This window comes from Petromyzon marinus, chromosome 44 (genome assembly GCF_048934315.1).
Source record: "Petromyzon marinus isolate PM22_M1 ecotype Great Lakes invasive population chromosome 44, UKy_Petmar_22M1.pri1.0, whole genome shotgun sequence".
NCBI lineage: Eukaryota > Metazoa > Chordata > Hyperoartia > Petromyzontiformes > Petromyzontidae > Petromyzon > Petromyzon marinus.
In genome coordinates this window covers 1,159,716-1,178,976 of record NC_133710.1, presented here as the reverse complement: position 1 = coordinate 1,178,976, position 19,261 = coordinate 1,159,716, and the positions used below count along the sequence as shown (strand labels likewise).

Here is a 19,261-nt window from a genome sequence, read left to right as displayed (position 1 = left end):
TCCTGACCCTAACGCCTGCTGCTGTATATTTAGAGTTTGCGGTGTCTCTCTCCCCGTGGCCGCGTGGATTTTTCTCCGGGTCCTCCGGTTTTCCCCTCCACATTTAGAATCAACGTAACGCGTTTAGAGGATTTGGCTGATTTAAAATGCCACGTGATGAGCCACTTCGTTGAGCTATCATTTGTGGCCAGGTCGCTTCTGAAAAAGAGCTGTATGGTTTAGTTTTAGAGAGCGTTTTGTCGTTCAAGGTACGTACAGACGGTAAATACTGCAGTCGTGTGCAACATTTTCTGTAAAACAAACGCCGTCTGTTTCAGGGTGGACGTTAAAGATCCCCTCACTCCATTCGATTAGCACGGCTGGCTACGTACGGTGCGAAGGAAGTTCAAAGTACGTACATGTGTACATTTCGAAACAGTAGGTCACTGTGTGCCCGGCATCATGGCCCATGAAAGATGTCACCGCAAATTACTCAAATTGGATAACACCGAGCAAAGTCGCCGCCCAGCCGTGCAACAAGCGCAGACTCTGCCTGCGAGGCACGGCAGCGCCGACCCTTCGCGCCCATCGCCCCGTGCCGTGCGAACGATTGTGCCACTGTGCTTTGTACGACAGGGTCTGGTATCTATCAGCTCAAACATTGAAATAATGTCGTCCTCATATTGTCTCTATGTTTGGTTAGGTGGTTATGTACGTGCGTGTGTTTTGTGTGCACGTGTTTTTTTTTTATTCCAGATATGGTCGTTTCTGGAGTGCCCACAGAAAACCACAATCAGCACGCCGTTGAAACTGCAAATATGGCTCTCGATCTGGTGAACGTGTGCCAGGCGTTTGTCATTCCACACAAACCCGAGATGCAGTTGAAGATCAGGGCAGGAATTCACACAGGTGACACACACACACACATTCCTCACTTGTGTGGGGGGGGAGGGGGAACAGGGAGCAACATTGCTCCGTGTTGGCAAACATCGCACCTCCTGGCTTTGACATTCCTCATCGAAGACACTGGTGGTGGAACCATCAATCGCCTCAGATCATCATCGACAGCAGGCTGATGCGCACATCTCCTGCACGTAACGGAACGCTCAAGACACGCGCCACAAAGCGTTTGTGCCGGAACTGTGGACCACTGCAGTCTGTTGCCCCAATCTCGTGGTGAGCAGACCTCGACATTGGCATTTAGCCCCTGAGCACATTGCCATCGCACGCAACAATAGAGTTGGCAAACGATGCCCAATTGCCGGCCGGTGCTGCGTAGACCTTGCGCCAGGTAGGGGTAATTGCCGCTGGGGAGAGATGCGGTGGAAGGCGCTTCAAGACGAGTTTTCATGGTTCTGCGTGTGTTTCCGCGTGGTGTCCGACGTTTCGCACTGCGTGCCGGGAGCTTCAATTCCTCGAGAGAGAGAGAGAAAAATGGTGCGACGCGCAAACGCATCGGAGAGTTACGCGGCCAGAAATCAACCTACGCAGTCACCCAACAAATATAAATCCCTATCCTGTGAAATGTCATGGTGTTTGTCCCCAATACGACTCGCTCTACCCCGCAATTACCCATTCTGGCCCTCCCCGTCTGTGGTGGGAGCAGAGTGAGTCTCTTGAAGGAGATGGAGAGACCTTGCAGGATTTGTTTCTCTTGAAAAAACCGCCGACCCCAAACCCACCACCTACTCCTTCCTGACAAACACAGACAACTCGGCATAGCAGAAACAGAGACAAAGTTTCCCCACGTAACCTTTCACAGGCTGTTGGGGCAAGCGCTGTCAGCGAGCGCCTATGGAGGCCGGCACGGCACATGGGGTGGTGGGTGGCCAGCACCACGCCCGGCCGCCTTTGTCTCTCTAGTGGCGATGTTTACACACAGCACCAGGTACTCATTTGAGGCTGAATCGACCTAGGGAAGGCCCGGGATCGGTTAAAATATTCACCCCTGTAATTATTGGTCACGAGCGGGAAAGTAAGTCGGGTCACTGGTGTCTTATTACAGTGCGCTAACCACTGCGCCACCACTCCCCACATACACGTGAACAAACCTAGGGCACACACATTGACTCATACAAAAGCAAACGCTCACAAGCAGATGTATAAAGATACAGACGCAGACACATTGAGAATACTCGTGTATCCGAGGCTGGGAAGTCCACTTGTGTTGTGCCTCGAAGCTTGCGAATCTACGTCACGGCCTCTCCTCCTGCTCATGAACCGATGTCGTCGATCCACCTCCGTTGCGGTCATCCCCTTGGGTGCGTTCCCTCCTTTGGCTGCCATTCCGTCACCGGTCTCTAACATCGGCCGTCATCCCGCCTAGCCGTGACGTGTGTCCTGCCCGCGTCCACTCTTTTATAGAATGATGTCTCCAATGTGTGTTTGTCCCTGCTCCACACGCCAGCCTCTGCCATGTTTCCTAGCCATCGGTCATAGCAGGCAACACGAACTCACTGAAAGCGTTATCCTCTGGGCACTTTGCACGCTCAATGTCAGCGAGTACAACCACTTGCGCCTGCTCTTGCGCCTATGTTGAGCATTTTGATCCTGGTGTGCCTTCAGTAATTATGATTGGCCAAGATATAGAGTACCCACGCAGTAAAGTTTTCCATTTGTGCCCCTCCAACGGTTTTGTTCAGTGGACTTGTTACGCGCGATGTGTTTCCCTCGTAGCTATATTTAGCCCAGAATTTGCATCCCTTTTTTTAAGTTCTTCAACAATTTCTCGTAGTTCATGTCCATTGCTTGCTGTTTTTACTTCATTGTCAGCAAGTTTGAAATGATGAATACTGCCTTCATTTACGGGATGCTATTAGCATCACTGACGCCACGTAAAATTAAAGTATTACGATGAATATTGTTTGCCTTAATTTCTCTATCCTAAATTTTGATTTAAAGCTTTCGTGACTGCAGTAATTCATATTCTTAGCTCTTTCGGTAAAGTCACGTTGGTTGAAGGGAAACATTAAAATAATAAAATATATATAAAACAATACAAATTCTCACGACGTTTCGACCATAACACAAACGGTCGTCATCAGGTGTGTCGGTTTGCATTAATTTATTTATTTTAAAACGGTTAATGCAAACCGACACACCTGATGACGACCGTTTGTGTTATGGTCGAAACGTCGTGATAATTTTTATAGTTTTATATATATTTTATTATTTTATTGTTTCCCTTCAACGTGACTTTACCGAAAAAGCTAAGAATATTCTCTATCCTAGTTGAGACAAACGGCCTTGGTACAGAGTCTCTCTCTCTGTGTGTGTGACTCCTTTGGCGCCCCCCACTTCACGTCCTCACCGCGTGCACTCGCGTCCCTGCAGGCCCAGTCGTCGCTGGCGTGGTGGGCACGAAGATGCCGCGCTACTGCTTATTTGGAGACACGGTAAACACCGCTTCGCGCATGGAGTCTACAAGCGAAGGTGTGTAATTGCACAACCTTGGATGCGCTAAAAAATAATAACTGTTACGCGGTAAGCATGCAATTCTGATTAACGTTGGACCAATTTTGGCCCAACGTTACACGTTTACTGGGCATTCATCCAGATGAACCTTGTGGAGCTCTTACGACTTTTTCAGGAGGGCCCTGCATTGGGGTGTTTGGCCAATACCGTGAATGAGTGTTCGGGAGAGAGCCAGGGTGTAGAGAGACACACCGGAGTACCTGGAGAAAACCGACGCATATGTGGTGGGTAACATTCAAAGCTCAGCACAAATAAATTCAATCCACAGACAGACTCGGGCTCAATCTCGTGAGTGGACCGAATCTGTACGCGCCATCTCCAGGTATTTTGCAGCCCTCACGGTCACCCGCCTACAACACCTGGCTTGAATTGGTGGGAACCCAATCGAGGCACGAAGCAGGCTCGACTCCCCTTAGCTGCTGAGATTTTTTTAAAAGGCCGTAGGTCATAGGTCGTATAATTCTAGGCGTGGAGTCATTCTGACTCGAGGTGCTATTCGACTGTTTAAATAAACATCCAGGCAGGTCATAGCTTAATATGCAGATGTTAATGCAGGAACCCACCAGAGCGTAGTACAATCACAGAGATGTGCTCTTGAGTGTGGAGGAGTATTCTCAAGTGCTCGTGGAAATGTTTTAGAGAGGACATCAAGTGGTGAGTGGCGGTGGAGCGTTCTGGGTGGCAGCCTGAGGCTGGGGTATGGGTGGGGGAGGTTCGCGAGAGGGGAGGGGGGAGGCTGAAGGGGGCATGGAGCTGTCAGTTTTGTGTCCAGTTTCCATGGGAACGTTATAGGGTGTGCATATTTTTTAAAAATATAGGCAACAATTTTTATTGTACCAGGTAAGGTCCACTGTGCTATCAATCTGTTTTTGAGAAGCGTTTTGAGAAGCGACCTGGCCTCACCAAAAGTGGCTTATTGTGTGGAAATTTTATAGCAGCCACAGACTCTAAACGCACATTTCTAAATATAGAGGGAAAAACTGGACGACCTGGAGAAAAATCCACATGACCACGGGGAGAACATGCAAACTCCATATATACAACAGGTGTCAGGGTCGGGATTGAACCCACAACCTCCTGTATACCAGGCGAGGGAGTTAACATCTCGCTACAGCGGTGCCCATATACATCAGTGAACCGTCGCTCAGTGAGAGGCTGATTTTTCTCTGCAGCTGATCCTACTGCCTGTGATTATCTGCACTTTTGAGACTCCCACTCCCTGTTAAAGTCCAAGCTCAAGACCTCCCCATTCTACCTATGACCGTCTCGCTCTCTCTTTGCAACCTGCCCACATCGACACTTCTATCATACTGTCATCCCAACTCCCTCTCAGGCCTGCAGAATTGTATCCGTCATTTCCCACAAGTAATAAAATAACCTCTTCAAATTCTACACTCGGGCATATGTCCCCAATCTTTGTGGCTTCTTGAGATGCAGCCGCACTTTAGATTATTTTCAAAATACACATCGTTTTGCATTCTAATGGTGGTTCTTGTGGGGCTTGTACGAACATTTTGAAGCATCTACAATATGCCTGCAATCTAGCACTTTGGAATCAAGGTGATGTGGCTCACACACCGATTTCAATGTGCACTGTGAGACTCGCTAACCTGCTGACTTATGATCTAGCCAGCAGAATGGTTGCAAATCCATTCTTGACCCATCTGTACCAACGTGATTATATTTATTGATTTCCTCCCAGTTATTCCGAGAGTTCTATCAACACAAAGTTACGAGACAAAGTGCCCATTCAGATCTCTCTCAGGGCAATACAACCCATCGTGTTAGAGAATGGCCCACAAAAGCAGATATCACGGAGCTACCCCTGATATACCTTCAAACGCCTTCAGGTCCGCCAAGTAGAGGCCAGAACTTTCCGCACCCGCTCTGCATACGAGAGTAATGTCCATCGCGTAGCAATCAAACCGATATTTATATTTTCAGAATTACGTGCAGAACCAAATTTAACATGACCGTGTATTTTTTTGCAGTCACTGGTGACCCTCGCCTGGCATGCAGGAGGTCGTGGGTTATCATTTGTGGCCAGGTCGCTTCTGAAAAAGAGCTACATAGCTCGGTGGGCCTTGCCCGTTACATATAAACACATTTTTAGTTCATAGTTGACACTTGATAACCTAGTTTAATCACAGGCAGTGGCAGCATGGATATGAACGCAGAATCTGAGCAGTTCCAGCTCCGTGCACTTACCTCAGTCTGCTGTGCAGACCTTTAGGTCTTCTGTCCTCACATGTGTGGGATTCACAGAAACTGAAGGTTCCTCTCACGTGCGGTGGTGGCTACGCACGCCTGTAATCCAGCGCTGTGGAGGCAGTGAGGGTTGGTGGACCACACAATTGTTGTGAAACTCCCTTCCCGTGGACGTCGAGATGCCATATGCTGGCTTTCCAGTAGAAGGCAATACAGCGAAATGCGGACCCATATCCTCTGCCCCTTCTGTGTTGGTTAGGGTATCCTGCGCATTTGTGTAGGGAGGGAGGGACAGATGGACAGATGGACAATTATGTCCTCAAGATGTGCGGGGATGCTATTCTAGGAAAAGGTTTTATCCAGCTGGCTGGCTGGCTGAAGGGACAGATGGACAATTATGTCCTCAAGATGTGCGGGCTGCTCGTGTTATATACAAATTAAATGGCCAAACTTTTTAAAGAAGAACCCACAGCAAAATGAGTATTTAACATCCCATAAACTAATTTGTTTTAAAAGTTAAATTACCGTGTTTCAGTGAAGTGAGAAACGCAAAGACCACTTTGCACAATGTTCCTTCGCGAAGCACATTCCATTTCTCAGTAAAATATAGATGGTGGCAAGGCCTGAAACTACATTCGTGTATATATTTTTCAATCTTCCAAACTCTTCAAATCTTGCCTCGTTCTTGATGGGCGAAATGCATTTGTGTTTTGCAAGATTTCAACGGGTTCCCTGATATGGTTCCAACGTGTCTGTTTGTGTGAAGCGATAGTTTGGTGGTTACCACGCTGCGCTACGAACCCAGCAGCCCGAGTTCGATTCCCACTCACGGCCAACACGACGATTATCTGAACCGGGCCTAGGTCTCCTCTAAGTCGACTCAGCCTGAAATGAGTATCTGGTGCGGCACATAAACATAACCACTGGGGAGACAAAGGCGGCCGGGCGTGGTGTTGGCCACCCACCCCCTCGTGTGCCGTGCTGGTCTTCATAGGTGCTCGCTAACAGTACTTGCCCCAACAGTCTGTTAAGGCTACATGGGGGATCTTTGTTTCTTGTGTGAAGCTCTGAAGATCCAATGCAGCCCAAGCACAAGCAGTATTTTGCAGCAAATCGGAAGCTATTTGCTGAGCTGTCGTGGAACCGTCACCGTCAAGGTAAGATTTGGCATTAGGGATCGGTTAAATGATCCATAATAGAGGTATTTTTGGGTTAGATCGCGTAAATATATAAATGTGTCGTGAAACCCGCCACCACCCGACACAGCCAACTAGTAATGGGTTGTCACGTAAACAGAACATGCCAATTCGTTACAAGTAGTGTGCTGGAGAGCCAAGCCACAACATTTACAATCTGAGTACGACGTTTTGCCAGTAATCACAACTAGCTTCATCAGGCGACAGCCAGATGAAGCCTGTTTTATTATTATATTTTGAGTTTGCGTGTTCTCTCTCTCCCCGTGGTTGCATGTATTTTCCTCTGGGCCCTCCAGTTTTGCCCTCCACATTTCGAAACGTGTTCAGATTATTTGGCTCCTTTACATTCCCACGTGTGATATAAGCCACTTGGATGAGCTATCATGTGTGCCCAGGTCGCCTGTGAAAAAGAGCTGATAGCTCAGCGGACTTTACCTGGTAAATAAAATGGTTTAGTTTAGGTGGGAAGGTAGGTGGGAATGATGGAACACAAAAAGTATTTCCACGTGAGTTCGTAAAGAATTAGCAAGCTCTTTTGTGAAGGAGCCATTCACAAATGGGCGAGATCCCCATGGGTGGGAGCAGCGGCGGCGGCGGCAGTGGTCACCGCCTTGCACTATGAACCTGGTTAGTCACGAGTTTGATTCCTGGGCCACGGCTAACATCAGCGGCGAGTGACGGTGTGATCCGGTCCAGGGCGAATACCTCTTCCCCAACCTTCACTTGCCATCGTGGTGCAAATATGTTCAAACAACCCTCGTGACTGATACGGACTGGGACAGCATCATCCAGCAGTAGATTGTTCATGGCTGACGGTGAAAATAATCTTGATTTGAAGCTTTCGTGACTGCAGGAATCCATACTCTTTGGTGCTTTCGGTAGAGTCACGTAGGCAGAAAAATAATGATATATTATTTTTTGTTTAATTTTTCTACCTACGTGACCTTACCGAAAGAACCAAAGAAGTGAAAATAATATTCATGGACTGATCTTCTTTGGTTCTTTCGGTAAAGTCACGTAGAATGAGAATAAATTAATAAAATAAAATAAATAGGAATAGGTTTTACCCTTTTAACTGGCACAAAAACTGACAACTTTATTCAAGGCATCATGTTTGCAATAACCACAACACAAGCAGTCAAAATGCAAACAAAAAAGACAACTCTGTTTGCATTTTGACTGCTTGTGTTGTGGTTATTGCAAACATGATGCCTTGAATAAAGGTGTCAGTTTTTGTGCCAGTTAAAAGGGTAAAACCTATTCCTATATCTTGTTTCTGGCAAAGGAGGTCTCATAATGAAAATAAAATAACACAATAAAATTCTCACGACGTTTCGGCCACAACACAAGTGGCCTTCTTCAGGTGAAAGGAACAGACCTGTCGGGACGACAGAGCTCAATAAGAATTTTATTGTGTTATTTTATTTTATTAATTTATTATTTTATTCTCATTTTACGTTACTTTACCGAAAGAACCAAAGAAGATGAATCCTTGCAGTCACGAAAGCTTTAAATCGAAATTCATGTTAATTTTAATGGTGTGTTTTTTTTGTTCAACTTGATTGTTAATTTGAGTTTGTGCCAAATTTGTATTTTTACATTGCAGGGGAAAGGAGAAATGATCACCTGGTGGCTGGAGGGGAGAGATACAAGTACGAAAAAATAAATAATACATTGGAGACACTGACCACGATTTCCAAGGTCTACCTGATTGTGCGATCATAGTAGACAAACAAAGGACTTTAATGAGTGTTATTAACATGCACCTAACGTCTGTTTTTCATTCGAAGTAAAATATACTTCTAAGTAAAAAAATAAACATCGTGTGCCTTTTGCACGATAAATTGTGATTCCTCGTGCCTCACTCCCCGGCTACAGCTGCTTCACACGCCAAGCGCCTCGGTCCTGCCCACAGAATCCTTATTTATACACTGGAGGAATCCGATGAGCTGTGAAGCTCTTTTTCACAGATGTACGTATGTATGTTGAACGTATTTTGCACCGTACGTAGCCAACCGTGCTAATCGGAGGTGCGGGGGAAGGACAACGAACTGAACACAGAAATCTATAATCGAGGTTTTTTTTTGGGTTCGATCGCGTAACTATGTGTCGTTAAACCCCACCACCACCCAACACAGCCAACTAGTAAGGGTTGTCACATAAACAGAACGCGCCAATTCGGCACTAGTACAGCACTACACCGGTGTGTTGGAGAGTCAAGCCACAACATTTACAATCTGGGTACGACGTTTCGCCAGTAATTACAACTAGCTTCATCAGGCGACAGCCAGATTTGTGGAGAAGTTCCCCTGTTTCGTTCTTTAAATAGAAGCGTAGATGTGGTCACCACTCTTCTGCGCTCTTGCATAGTGTGGGGGGGGGGATTACTGAGGCAACGTACATGATGCATGTGCATTATGCGAGCCCTTTGATCTTGTCCTTCTTGTCCATCGTATTAACATAGCCGTACCAACGGTAGTATGGTGGCCTGTATAGGCGTGCATTTAAACAATGTTTTATTTGATGATTCGCTTCCACGCAGCACTAAGTCGGTAGCTATCCGAACGGTTACAATTATTTTTTTATTTCTTTCAATTTGGTCACGACAGGCTACGTGTCAAACTACACACAGAAAGCACATGTCCAGCCGCGGCGTGCCAGAAAGTTTCCCAGGCCCCCATCTGTCCCCCCCCCCCTGCCGCCTCCCCCATTAATCCTCATGCCATTTATCCCCACCCCCCTCCCTCTATAAGAGTGCATAACTTAAAATAATAATTTGAATTGTTGTGGAGAATGTACATACCATAACAAAACAGGTAAGCGGACGGTGTCACCTTCATATATAAAAGTTTTTATTTTATTTTAACCCATCGGCCCCATTGCCTTCTGTGAGTGCATCATTTCAACGGCATTGATTCGGCGCTAGCAAGCTCTGGACCCGTCTTGACGTACGTCCATCTCATCAGCAGCAGGCGGCCTCACTTGATATCACCGCTGCTCGACTGCCAGACGTTGCTAGCGGTGCCTCCGGTGTTGTCTGCAGGTCGAGTACGGAACGTCGCGTATCCCCGCCCTGGCGATTTAAGCGCCCAATCCCTTTGCAGTATTTGTGCACGGTGTGAACTCTCACCTTCTATAGATGTCCACAAGCTGTGTAAGATGACCTTTTGCGCACGCACTGATGTATTCTTAATCTCACCTAGATCCACTCAAAAGTGCAGTAAAGCATTTCCCACGTCTGGAGCGGGTCCCCATTCTTCTTTTCGTCCGGTCTTCTTTCGAATGTCGAGGTGAAACGAGCGACATTACTCTGCGTGACTATCGAGGTTATTAAGCCATTCCATAGGCTGTGTGAAGGGTGAATGACACTTTTATTTTTAATAATACTTTCATTTTATATAGCGTCGTTCGTACCAAAAACATCCCACAACGCTGTACATGAATTATACAGGATGCTTCAAAAAAATGTTCACACTTCCGAGAATTTGCAACAACCACCAGGAGAAGATTCCATGCCACGTGTTGACAACGATGGCGAACGAGTGGGGCACTTTTACTTTTAGAAGCTATGAACATTACATTTGTTATGTTACAGCGTAGTATTATCCCTTTCCATTAAAAACGGCAGTTCCGTTTAAGTGTTAACATTTTTTTGAAGCGCCCTGTATATATGAGGCAGAACTCCCGCATACGCTGTTAGCAACGTGCGGCGCGAACACACAGACACACCGAGCAAATGAGAACCCCGACTACTACCAAGGAAAATAAAAAAAACATCAGAATAAGCAAATTAAGAAGTGGCACCGAAATAAAAAGCGCAAACAATAACAAAGTTTTGATTTAAAGCTTTCGTGACTGCAGGGATTCATATTCTTGGTTCTTTCGGTAAAGTCACCACGTAGAAGGGAAACAATAAAATAATAAAAATCTAAAACAAAATTCTCACGACGTTTCGACTGCAACACAAGCAATCATCATCAGGTGTGGTTTTCACACCTGATGATCATCAATTTATGACAACATAGCGGTGGGTGGTGGTGTTCTTGTAGACAAATCGGCGGTGGAGAGGGCACTGGGATCACGTGCTCCATGGTCTGTGACCACAAGATCTCCCGTGCCCTGATCTACACAGATTCAGGGCTGCCCACTGTTTTTGTTCGTCAGCTATCCGTGTGCAATGTCACTGTCACTTCGTACAAACGTTCACGTATCTGCCCTCTTCGCATATCCGCCTGTTCCACCCTCAGTCCCCAGGGAGTCGGGAGTGTAACGTTGTGTTGACGAGCACGATTCGTTGGGAAAAGAGAAGTCCATTTCATTCGGGTGCATGTTGACGTGTTCTGTTTTCCGTACGATGTCCCCCTGGCAACAACAACACAGGGCACAGTGTGCTGTCTGACTATCGTTTTCACAGCTGCAATTTTTACACAATTGCTGCTCACACAACTTGCATCTTCATTTTTCACGACAACCGCACAACTTGCCAATGTGGAAATATCTTTATTACTAGGCACGCAACAATTCCCCCTCCCCCGCCTCCCCCCACACCATTCGATGAATCGTCACGACTTTGGAACGTGATTCAATACGGCAAACTGAAGAGCATCGCTGCCCTTGGAGGGATTTTGTTGTCGCCAACCCCACCCCCATCTTCCACAACCCCCACCACAACCAATCCAGCCCAACCTCATGTGCCAGGGGCGGAAGGTTGGGGTTTAAACAGAAAGAGGTGGGGCCTAAAGAAGAAGGGGTGTGGACCTAAGGAATGAAGGGGCGGGGCCTAAGCAGCGAGGGGGCGGGGCCTAAAAAGGAAAGGTGCGGGGAGGGGGGGCTAATCACGACGGGTGGGGGCTTAACGAGTGAGGGGCTGAGCATGCATAGATCGACCACCCTCCTCCCTGCTGAGTTTAATGAACGCACAGAATGAAATGCATTGCAGATGCGGCCAACTCGTCGATTATTACCTATCGCCGTCGTCAAGTGCTCGGAATCTGCTGCGGCTGCCGCGGTCTACGCGAGCGAATCGCGTCGCTCGGACGCGAATCTTGCACGCAACATTCGACGCGTGTGACGTGAGCGTAAGAAGCAACATGAATGCTGACGTCACAGACAGCTCCCCCTTCCGCTTCCGCCCCCCCCCACCCCTCGCAAACGACGACGACGACAGCAGAGCTCTTCATGGACGATGTAGAAGATAAATAATGAGACGACTTGCCTGCACGGGTTCTCGCCAGTTCCCATCGTCGTCGTCGTCATTATCATCAACATGAGCCATGATCTAATGAAGGCCTCCGCGAGCTGTTGCCATCTCCCTCACGGTCACACGATGCAGCGATCCACAACTCGTCCCGTCGCTCCATATGTGCGGCAGTCTTTGGTTGCCACTTATCGACCCTTCCAGCCATCACGTGACCGGCCCAAGGCCCCTTCCCTTACTTTTTTAGACGGTCGACAAGATATCTCTCCAAGTTGACGCAAGTGTCCCTCTTCTTTTCGTCCGTCAGCGTCATTAAAAACTCTGCAGTAGCAGTGTGTGCGACTGTGGTCATCCAGACCAAGACAGTACAACGTTTATAGCGACGCAATGCCCCGATCCACAAATACGAAGGAGACATCATCACAGCGACGACACACTCCGCTACTGCTCCTGACGCGGTTGTCTGGCTTGACCACCTGAACGTGGAGTTGTAGTTGTACGAAACAAGAAGAATACGTGTTATTCCACTTTACAGCTTTTGTTCGACTTTCTTTGGAAAGTGTTTTGCTGGCTAATGGTCGATATTGGCAAATATGGTATTATCCATTGCCGTATGCTGCACCCAGCGGGCAATCGTTCATCGATTCGAACCATTAAAATTGATCCTTGCGCTCACGACACCCGCGTCGAATCTTGCGTTCAACGACTGATCGCAGTATTTACGATTCACGCACATGGTGGGAAACCAAGGATCGGAATGCGTCTGCGAGGAGATGCACCGATGGATTCAGCTCTGGTGCAAGGTGGATTATGACTCTACATTGCGGTCCTGGGACAGGTGGTGGTGGCTTGCTGAGGCTTTAATCCAGCAGTGGAGTGACCATGGCTGGTGATGATATGCTAGCACAAGATAGGTCAAACGAGACGGAACGAGGTGATCAAAAGCAAACATAGAACAAAAGTGACGTATGTGTTGTGAATACGGGTCATTGCCCGAAACGTCACCTGTTATATACTTGTTTCACCAAGTAAAGCCCAACTGAGCTGTATAGCTCTTTTTCAGATGCGACCTGGCCACAAATGATAGCTCAATGAAGTGGGTCGTCATTACGTGGACAGTTATAGCAGCCAAATACTCTAAACGCGTGACGTTGATTCTAAATGTGGAGGGAAAACCCAGAGGACCCGGAGAAAAATCCACGCGACCACGGGGAGAGAGACACGCAAACCAACTCCAAGTACATATACAAGTGTCAGGGTTGGGATCGAACCCACGACCTCCTGCATACCAGGCGAGGGAGTTAACATCTCCTCGCCACCATGGTGTTTTTGACGAATGTGTTGAGTTTTTTTGTTTGTTATTTGTGCTTCTATACCACCGCCAACATCGTATCAACAAAACAATTGGCAGGTTTCTCAAATCGCCTGTCTATGTTTACCCAGCAGTAAAAATGGACACACCACAGTTAGTCCATCTGCAAGTCACTTGAGGTCTGATAAGGTCCGAGTACTCCAATCTCTTCCAAAATCATCTGGACAGCGGTGAAGTGTAGACCAAAGCCTTATTTATTTATTTATTAGAGGAGCACTTTGGAGCCCTCTAAAGTGGAAGTCCTGCCAGCAGCGGCATTAACAAGCAGTTGTAGGGCTGCACCTTTACACCTCATCATTCCCCCCACCGACAGTCCATTGTGAAAGTTGCTTGGAACGTTTCTGGCATCCAGAGTACTCCGTAGAGTTCACTTCGTCATTGAGAGTTGTGAATATCGGTGATGAAAAAAAGCGTAATTCAAACTAAGCCTGCCCTCGGAAATCATGCTAAGTGTAAATTGGCAGCACCCTATGATGGCAACCTTCTGTTCGAGGGACTGGGAAAAATGAGTCAATGAAAGGCAGATGTTGAATATGGTGCACGCTGTGACACTATTTGGAGATACACGTGTAGGATGGACAACAACAGGAACAATGAAAGTGTTGTTGTTGTTGCTCTGAAAAATGGAAGGAACCGGAAAGAGAGGAAGACCTCGCAGAGAATGACTTGACAACGAGATGAGAGATTGGTGCTACACTATTTGAGCATCTTGGCACAAGACAGAGGAAAGTGGAAACAGCGAATGACGAAACGAGCGGCAGACGCTTACGGACTCCCTCCCCCACGGATCGTGATGATTGTCACGTGACTCAGGCGTCAGAGCACCGAGCCTGAGTTTGAGTCTGGGTTTCGGTCACCCATGATTATAGTACTGTATTAACTACACTGCCCTAAAAGGAAAAAATAGATGACATTTCGTATAAAAGGGCCTTCTTTCATTGGACATGAAAGGCAGACATTGTTATTTGTGCTTGGGTACCACTGCCAACTCAGCATCACAAATTTTTTTAATGAATTGACTGTGGTCTCTAGTATATTGAGTTGATGGTCTTTGCAATTTGTTTAGCCAAATAAATACGACGGGGTTTTTTCTCTCTATTAATTTGTCTTTTGTTAAAGCTCCGCGACTTTAAAAAATAAATTGTTTGTTTTATTCCACTTTGTGTCTCCAGGGAAACCTCACCGAGTCTCGTGACGTTTTTCAGGAGTGTCCTGCCAGGTGTTGTTCTCCAGTAGAGTGCTATGACTGTCTCCTATATACCCTGAATTAGTTAATTATTCGATTTGACATTTCATCTTTAGACCACGCCGCCGACACACAACGGCTTACTCTTGCGAATGACTTCACGGTAAACTTGAACGTCCTCTGTAACAATCCATCTGGCAACCCGCAGTCATTACCCGCAGTCATAACCAGGCCGGCCACTGGATTCGAACCGTGAACCTTTGCAACAACAACGCTGCAAACAGCGCTCCCACGAGGCCACGTCTCCGCCGTACACGATGTTACGTTATAATGTAACACGAGTTACATTGTATGCGCGGGTTCTCCTACAAAATCGTTTGGCCAGCGTTGCAGCGTAGGTCTAATTATTTGTTTTTTTTATTAGAGGGGCTATTTTTTAGAGCTCCCTATAACGGAGGCCCTTCTGGCAGCGGTGGCATCAACAAGACATTGCAGGGGCTGCACCTTTATATTTCACCGTCACCCCATCCATCTGCGGTCCCTTGTGCAATTTTATTGGAACGTCTCTAGCATTCCAGAGTGCTGAGATATTCCGGTTACATCGTCTCTCTTTTTAAAGTTTTATTCCTCCACTGGTGAGGAAACCGGAGAAACCGGAGGAAACTCCATGCCGCCCAGCAGGGGAAGAACTTTTACAGACCCAGGACAGAAATGCGCCTTTGGTGGGAATCTAACCCAGACGCTGCTTGCCACTGAACCACCCTGACACCCAGAGTCAATCGAGATATTTACCGTGTGTTTGGTTAAAAATAAGCGTTGTGGTTTTTCCACTTACGTCAACGTAAAACCGCAATAAATGATTGTCATTCAATTGTAGGGTTTATATGATTTACTAGAGTTGTGCCAGAGATAATTACGATTTCTGTGTTATAAATACAGCACAGTACAACGTCGCAAATGTAACTCGCTCGGGACTGAGGTAGAGACAGACAGATGTCTGGAACGCTCTTCCTTATGGTATTCGGAAGCCACTGGGGGCTATGTACTTTAAATCTAGATAGAAAACTCATTCCCTTAGAACGGCTGTTTTTAGTATTTGGTGTTCTTCCACCTGCACATCCGATTAGCGTGGTTGGCTACGTACGGTGTAAAAGAAGTTCAACATACGTACAGATAGGTTACTGGACAAAAACAAATTGCAAACTTCTTTAAGCATGGGTAAATGATTGACTGTAGTTTAGAAGTGAAAGAATATACATGAGATTTAAAATACTAAACTTTGCTGTAATTTTACCAGGTAAGGCCCCATTGAGCTATTCAGCTCTTTTTCAGAAGCGAGCTGGCCACAAATGCCAACTCAAAGAAGTGGCTTATCACGTGGACATTTACAGCAGCCAAATACTCTAAACGCACGTTTATAAATATAGAGGGAAAAAACCGGAGGACCCGGAGAAAAATCCACGTGACCAGGGGGAGAGAGACACCACAAACTCCAAATATACAGCAGGCGTCAGGGTCGGGATCGAATCCACGACCTTCTGCATACCAGGCGAGGAAGTCAACATCTCACCACCGTGACGACCCTACAATACACCACCGCGTGTGCAAAGGTTGAATTTGTAAATGCCTTATCGAGAATGAGAGTTACACCGCACATGCAACAAATACTGCACCGGGTGTGGGCGGATAATTGGGTCGGGGCGGATAATTGGGACGTGTCGGTTATGGGGCATAGTTGCTGCCATTGCGGAGTTCTCTGTCGGAATCGGCGTTCTGGGTGCGTCAGCAAATTCCACGAACAAAACAATGACCCGTGCAAAAAAAAGCCAAATATTTGTTTAGCTACCGTTTAACGGATGTTATGCATGAAGCTGTCGCCACGATGTCCATCACCGTCTAAATCTCTCTCGACACTTCCTGCAAGATCCGAGCGTGGCCCGTCGGGTGCCAGCCGAGCTGCATTGGCTTCCGGAAGCCGTGCCAAGGTAGCACTCATCACACACACAAAATGCTGGCCGCACATGAACCACAACACCTTCTTGCTGATCTCGTCAAGGAAATTATAAACCACCATCACGCCAACTTCCAGCAGCGGAGGGTTTTGGCTGCTGGCCATCGAACAAAGGAGGCGGCCGCCGCCTCGCGCGGCGCTTCCAGACGCGCTTCTGCGGCCGTCTGGAACGCTCTTCCTTCCGATGTTATGAAGCCACTGGAGCTGTGCACTTTTACATCGTCTAGATTGAAAACTCATTCATGTAGAGCTGCTTTTCTGTGTTTAGTTTGTTGTCCTCCCCGCGCACCTCCGATTAGCACGGTCGGCTACGTACGGTGGTACGAAAGAAGTTGAACGTTCATACGTACAACATACATACAACATACATACAATGCATGCAACTACAATGTAGACACGAGGTTACAAACCAAACCGTGTTCCACACTTTCACAGTGGCAGTCTCCCCCCACACACTGGAGCCCAGGCTGCCTCTGTCTGGCACATTGCTCATGCAACAACAAAGGCCATCATCCCACACCTCCCTCTCCCGATAAAAATAAAAACACTCACCACGATTCTCAATAACACTGCTCCAAGAGGAACCAAATAGTGTACGATGTATATGTACTGTATGAACTAATATGTAGCCACTAGCAGTCAGTAAGCTCCTTGTCATCTTCTATCGCTACGACTTGCGCTATGGATTCTGTTCCCGAGAACTCCACTCACGCACGCTGAGGACTCGGTTTGCCAAACACGGGGCGCCTCGTCCGTACGTGTGTTGAACTTCTTACGCACCGTACGTAGCCAACCGTGCCAATCGGAGGCGCCGTGGAGTAATAACCATATATACCGTAATAATAACAACAACAACAATATATACCGTAGTAGTAATAATAATAGGTGACGTTTAGAGCAATGGTCCTTCTTTTTAGCAGAGAGAGGCCAGAGAGACTGAGTGAATTGTAGTCGCAGGCTGCACTAAATGCTGCTGCTCTTCTTCTTACGCAACAACAACAAGAAGAGCAGCAACAACGATTGGACTACACATGCCGTATATTCAACCATAGGGCCAGGATAAGTGAAAGCAATGGTTAGGCTCTCACGTAGGCATTCTGAAATGCAAAGTCCTGCCCCACACGTCTCTTCCTCCAGCACTCAGCGCCTTTGTTACCCTTTCATTTCGTGAGGCCCACCTGGACTGTCACCCCAAGCACCACCGCGTCCCTCGCCTGCGTGCACATCGCTCGGCACTCATCCTCCTCCTCCTTGTACACACTCTGCATCGTCTTAGCGGCCCCCATTGTTGACCCGACTACTCAGGGAGACTTCAGCCGGTGTTTGCGACGTCCCGCTTTGTTAATTAGGAATTTATTGTGTGGTGGTGACGGTGGTGGCTTTAGAATTGTTTGGAATTCAAAACTTGAGAGATCAGTCGTTGGATTAGCCTCTTGCATTTAGATGCGCCTGCCGGGAGTGCAAGCGTACGGGTTTAAGTCTGAGTACAAACATCTACATCCAATGTAAATGTTTGTACGTTAATGTACTGTTCGAACGCTGTTAAACTTAAAGCGCCATGCTCACAAGAGCTGTGTGGGTGTACTCGCAGTAACGTTCTAACTCCTCTGGCTGCTTCATAGGGGGTAGCTTGCCCACTCCATCATATTCTGAGGTCGTGCGATGGCCGGAGCGCAATGAACTTCCTATCCAGAGGTTCGCGCCGGGTTCGATTCCATCTCCCGGCGCAGTAGTTGAAAGAATGGGGGGGGGGGGAGGGAAGTTTCTCAAGTCTTAAATCTTCACCACCCCTTTGTCCACTCACAATCACCGCAGGTCGGTTAGTCGGCTGGCAGGTCGCGAGTGGTGGGATAAAACCGTGGGTTTCTTCCCACCGCTTCGAAGTCGTCTGAGCCAGCGTGAAAGAGTAGGCCACAAATACAATCGGCAGGTGGCTCTGTCAGAGGCCCTTCCCGCCAGCGGTGGTCCCAGCGAAGCGATGGCGGAGCCCTTCGCCGTTGACCTGCCGCGCACTCCTCAACGAAGGCGCTGGAAGGGGCCTTCGGCGAAGGCTGCGTGGCCCGCGACTGCTCTTGCGGGCCAGTCGAGGTGCGCATCTCAACGAGAGGCGACTCACAGTCCTGCTGCACCTCGCTGGTTGCCATCTCCTTGTCTGTCATTCATAACAACTTTGCATGGCTATTTAAAAAAAAATGATGTACGTGCGCTGAGTGCACTCTTTTCTCGCAGCCCAAGAAGATTAGATAATTTTCCAGGGACACTGTCACCCTCTAATAATAACAATAATTTATATCTCTATGCCAGTTCACTGCTGAAAGCCTCCCCGTGCCGTGTCGCTTATTCGGGTTTGCTCGCCCATACTTCACCTCGCTGGACATTTAGGCTTAGCGAAAGTAGGGTTAGGAAGGAGAGGACCTCCTCCGATTCAAAACTAAAAACCATGGAAACTATTTTTAGTTTACCAGGTTAAGGCCCACTGCGCTACATATATAGCTTTTTTTTTTACAAAGCGACCTGACCACAAACGACAGCTCAATGAAGTGGACGGAAAACCCGGAGGACTCGGGGGGAAAAATCCACGCGACCACGGGCAGAACAAATAGAGCAGGCGTCAGGTCGGGACCCACGACCTCCTGTG

General features: G+C 47.5%; 1 protein-coding gene across 1 annotated transcript in view; it reads left to right on the top strand.

The window, feature by feature from the left end:
• LOC116951912 (atrial natriuretic peptide receptor 1-like) overlaps window positions 1-10,096 on the top strand; it is a 60,868-nt gene extending 50,772 nt beyond the window's left edge. Inside the window, exons 20-23 of the mRNA XM_032970756.2 lie at window positions 736-888; window positions 3,313-3,411; window positions 6,727-6,818; window positions 8,464-10,096. Coding sequence (XP_032826647.2) covers window positions 736-888; window positions 3,313-3,411; window positions 6,727-6,818; window positions 8,464-8,523 — 404 coding nt within the window. The 3' untranslated portion in view covers window positions 8,524-10,096. The remainder of the gene's footprint in view (window positions 1-735; window positions 889-3,312; window positions 3,412-6,726; window positions 6,819-8,463) is intronic.
• Window positions 10,097-19,261: the final 9,165 nt, after the last annotated feature.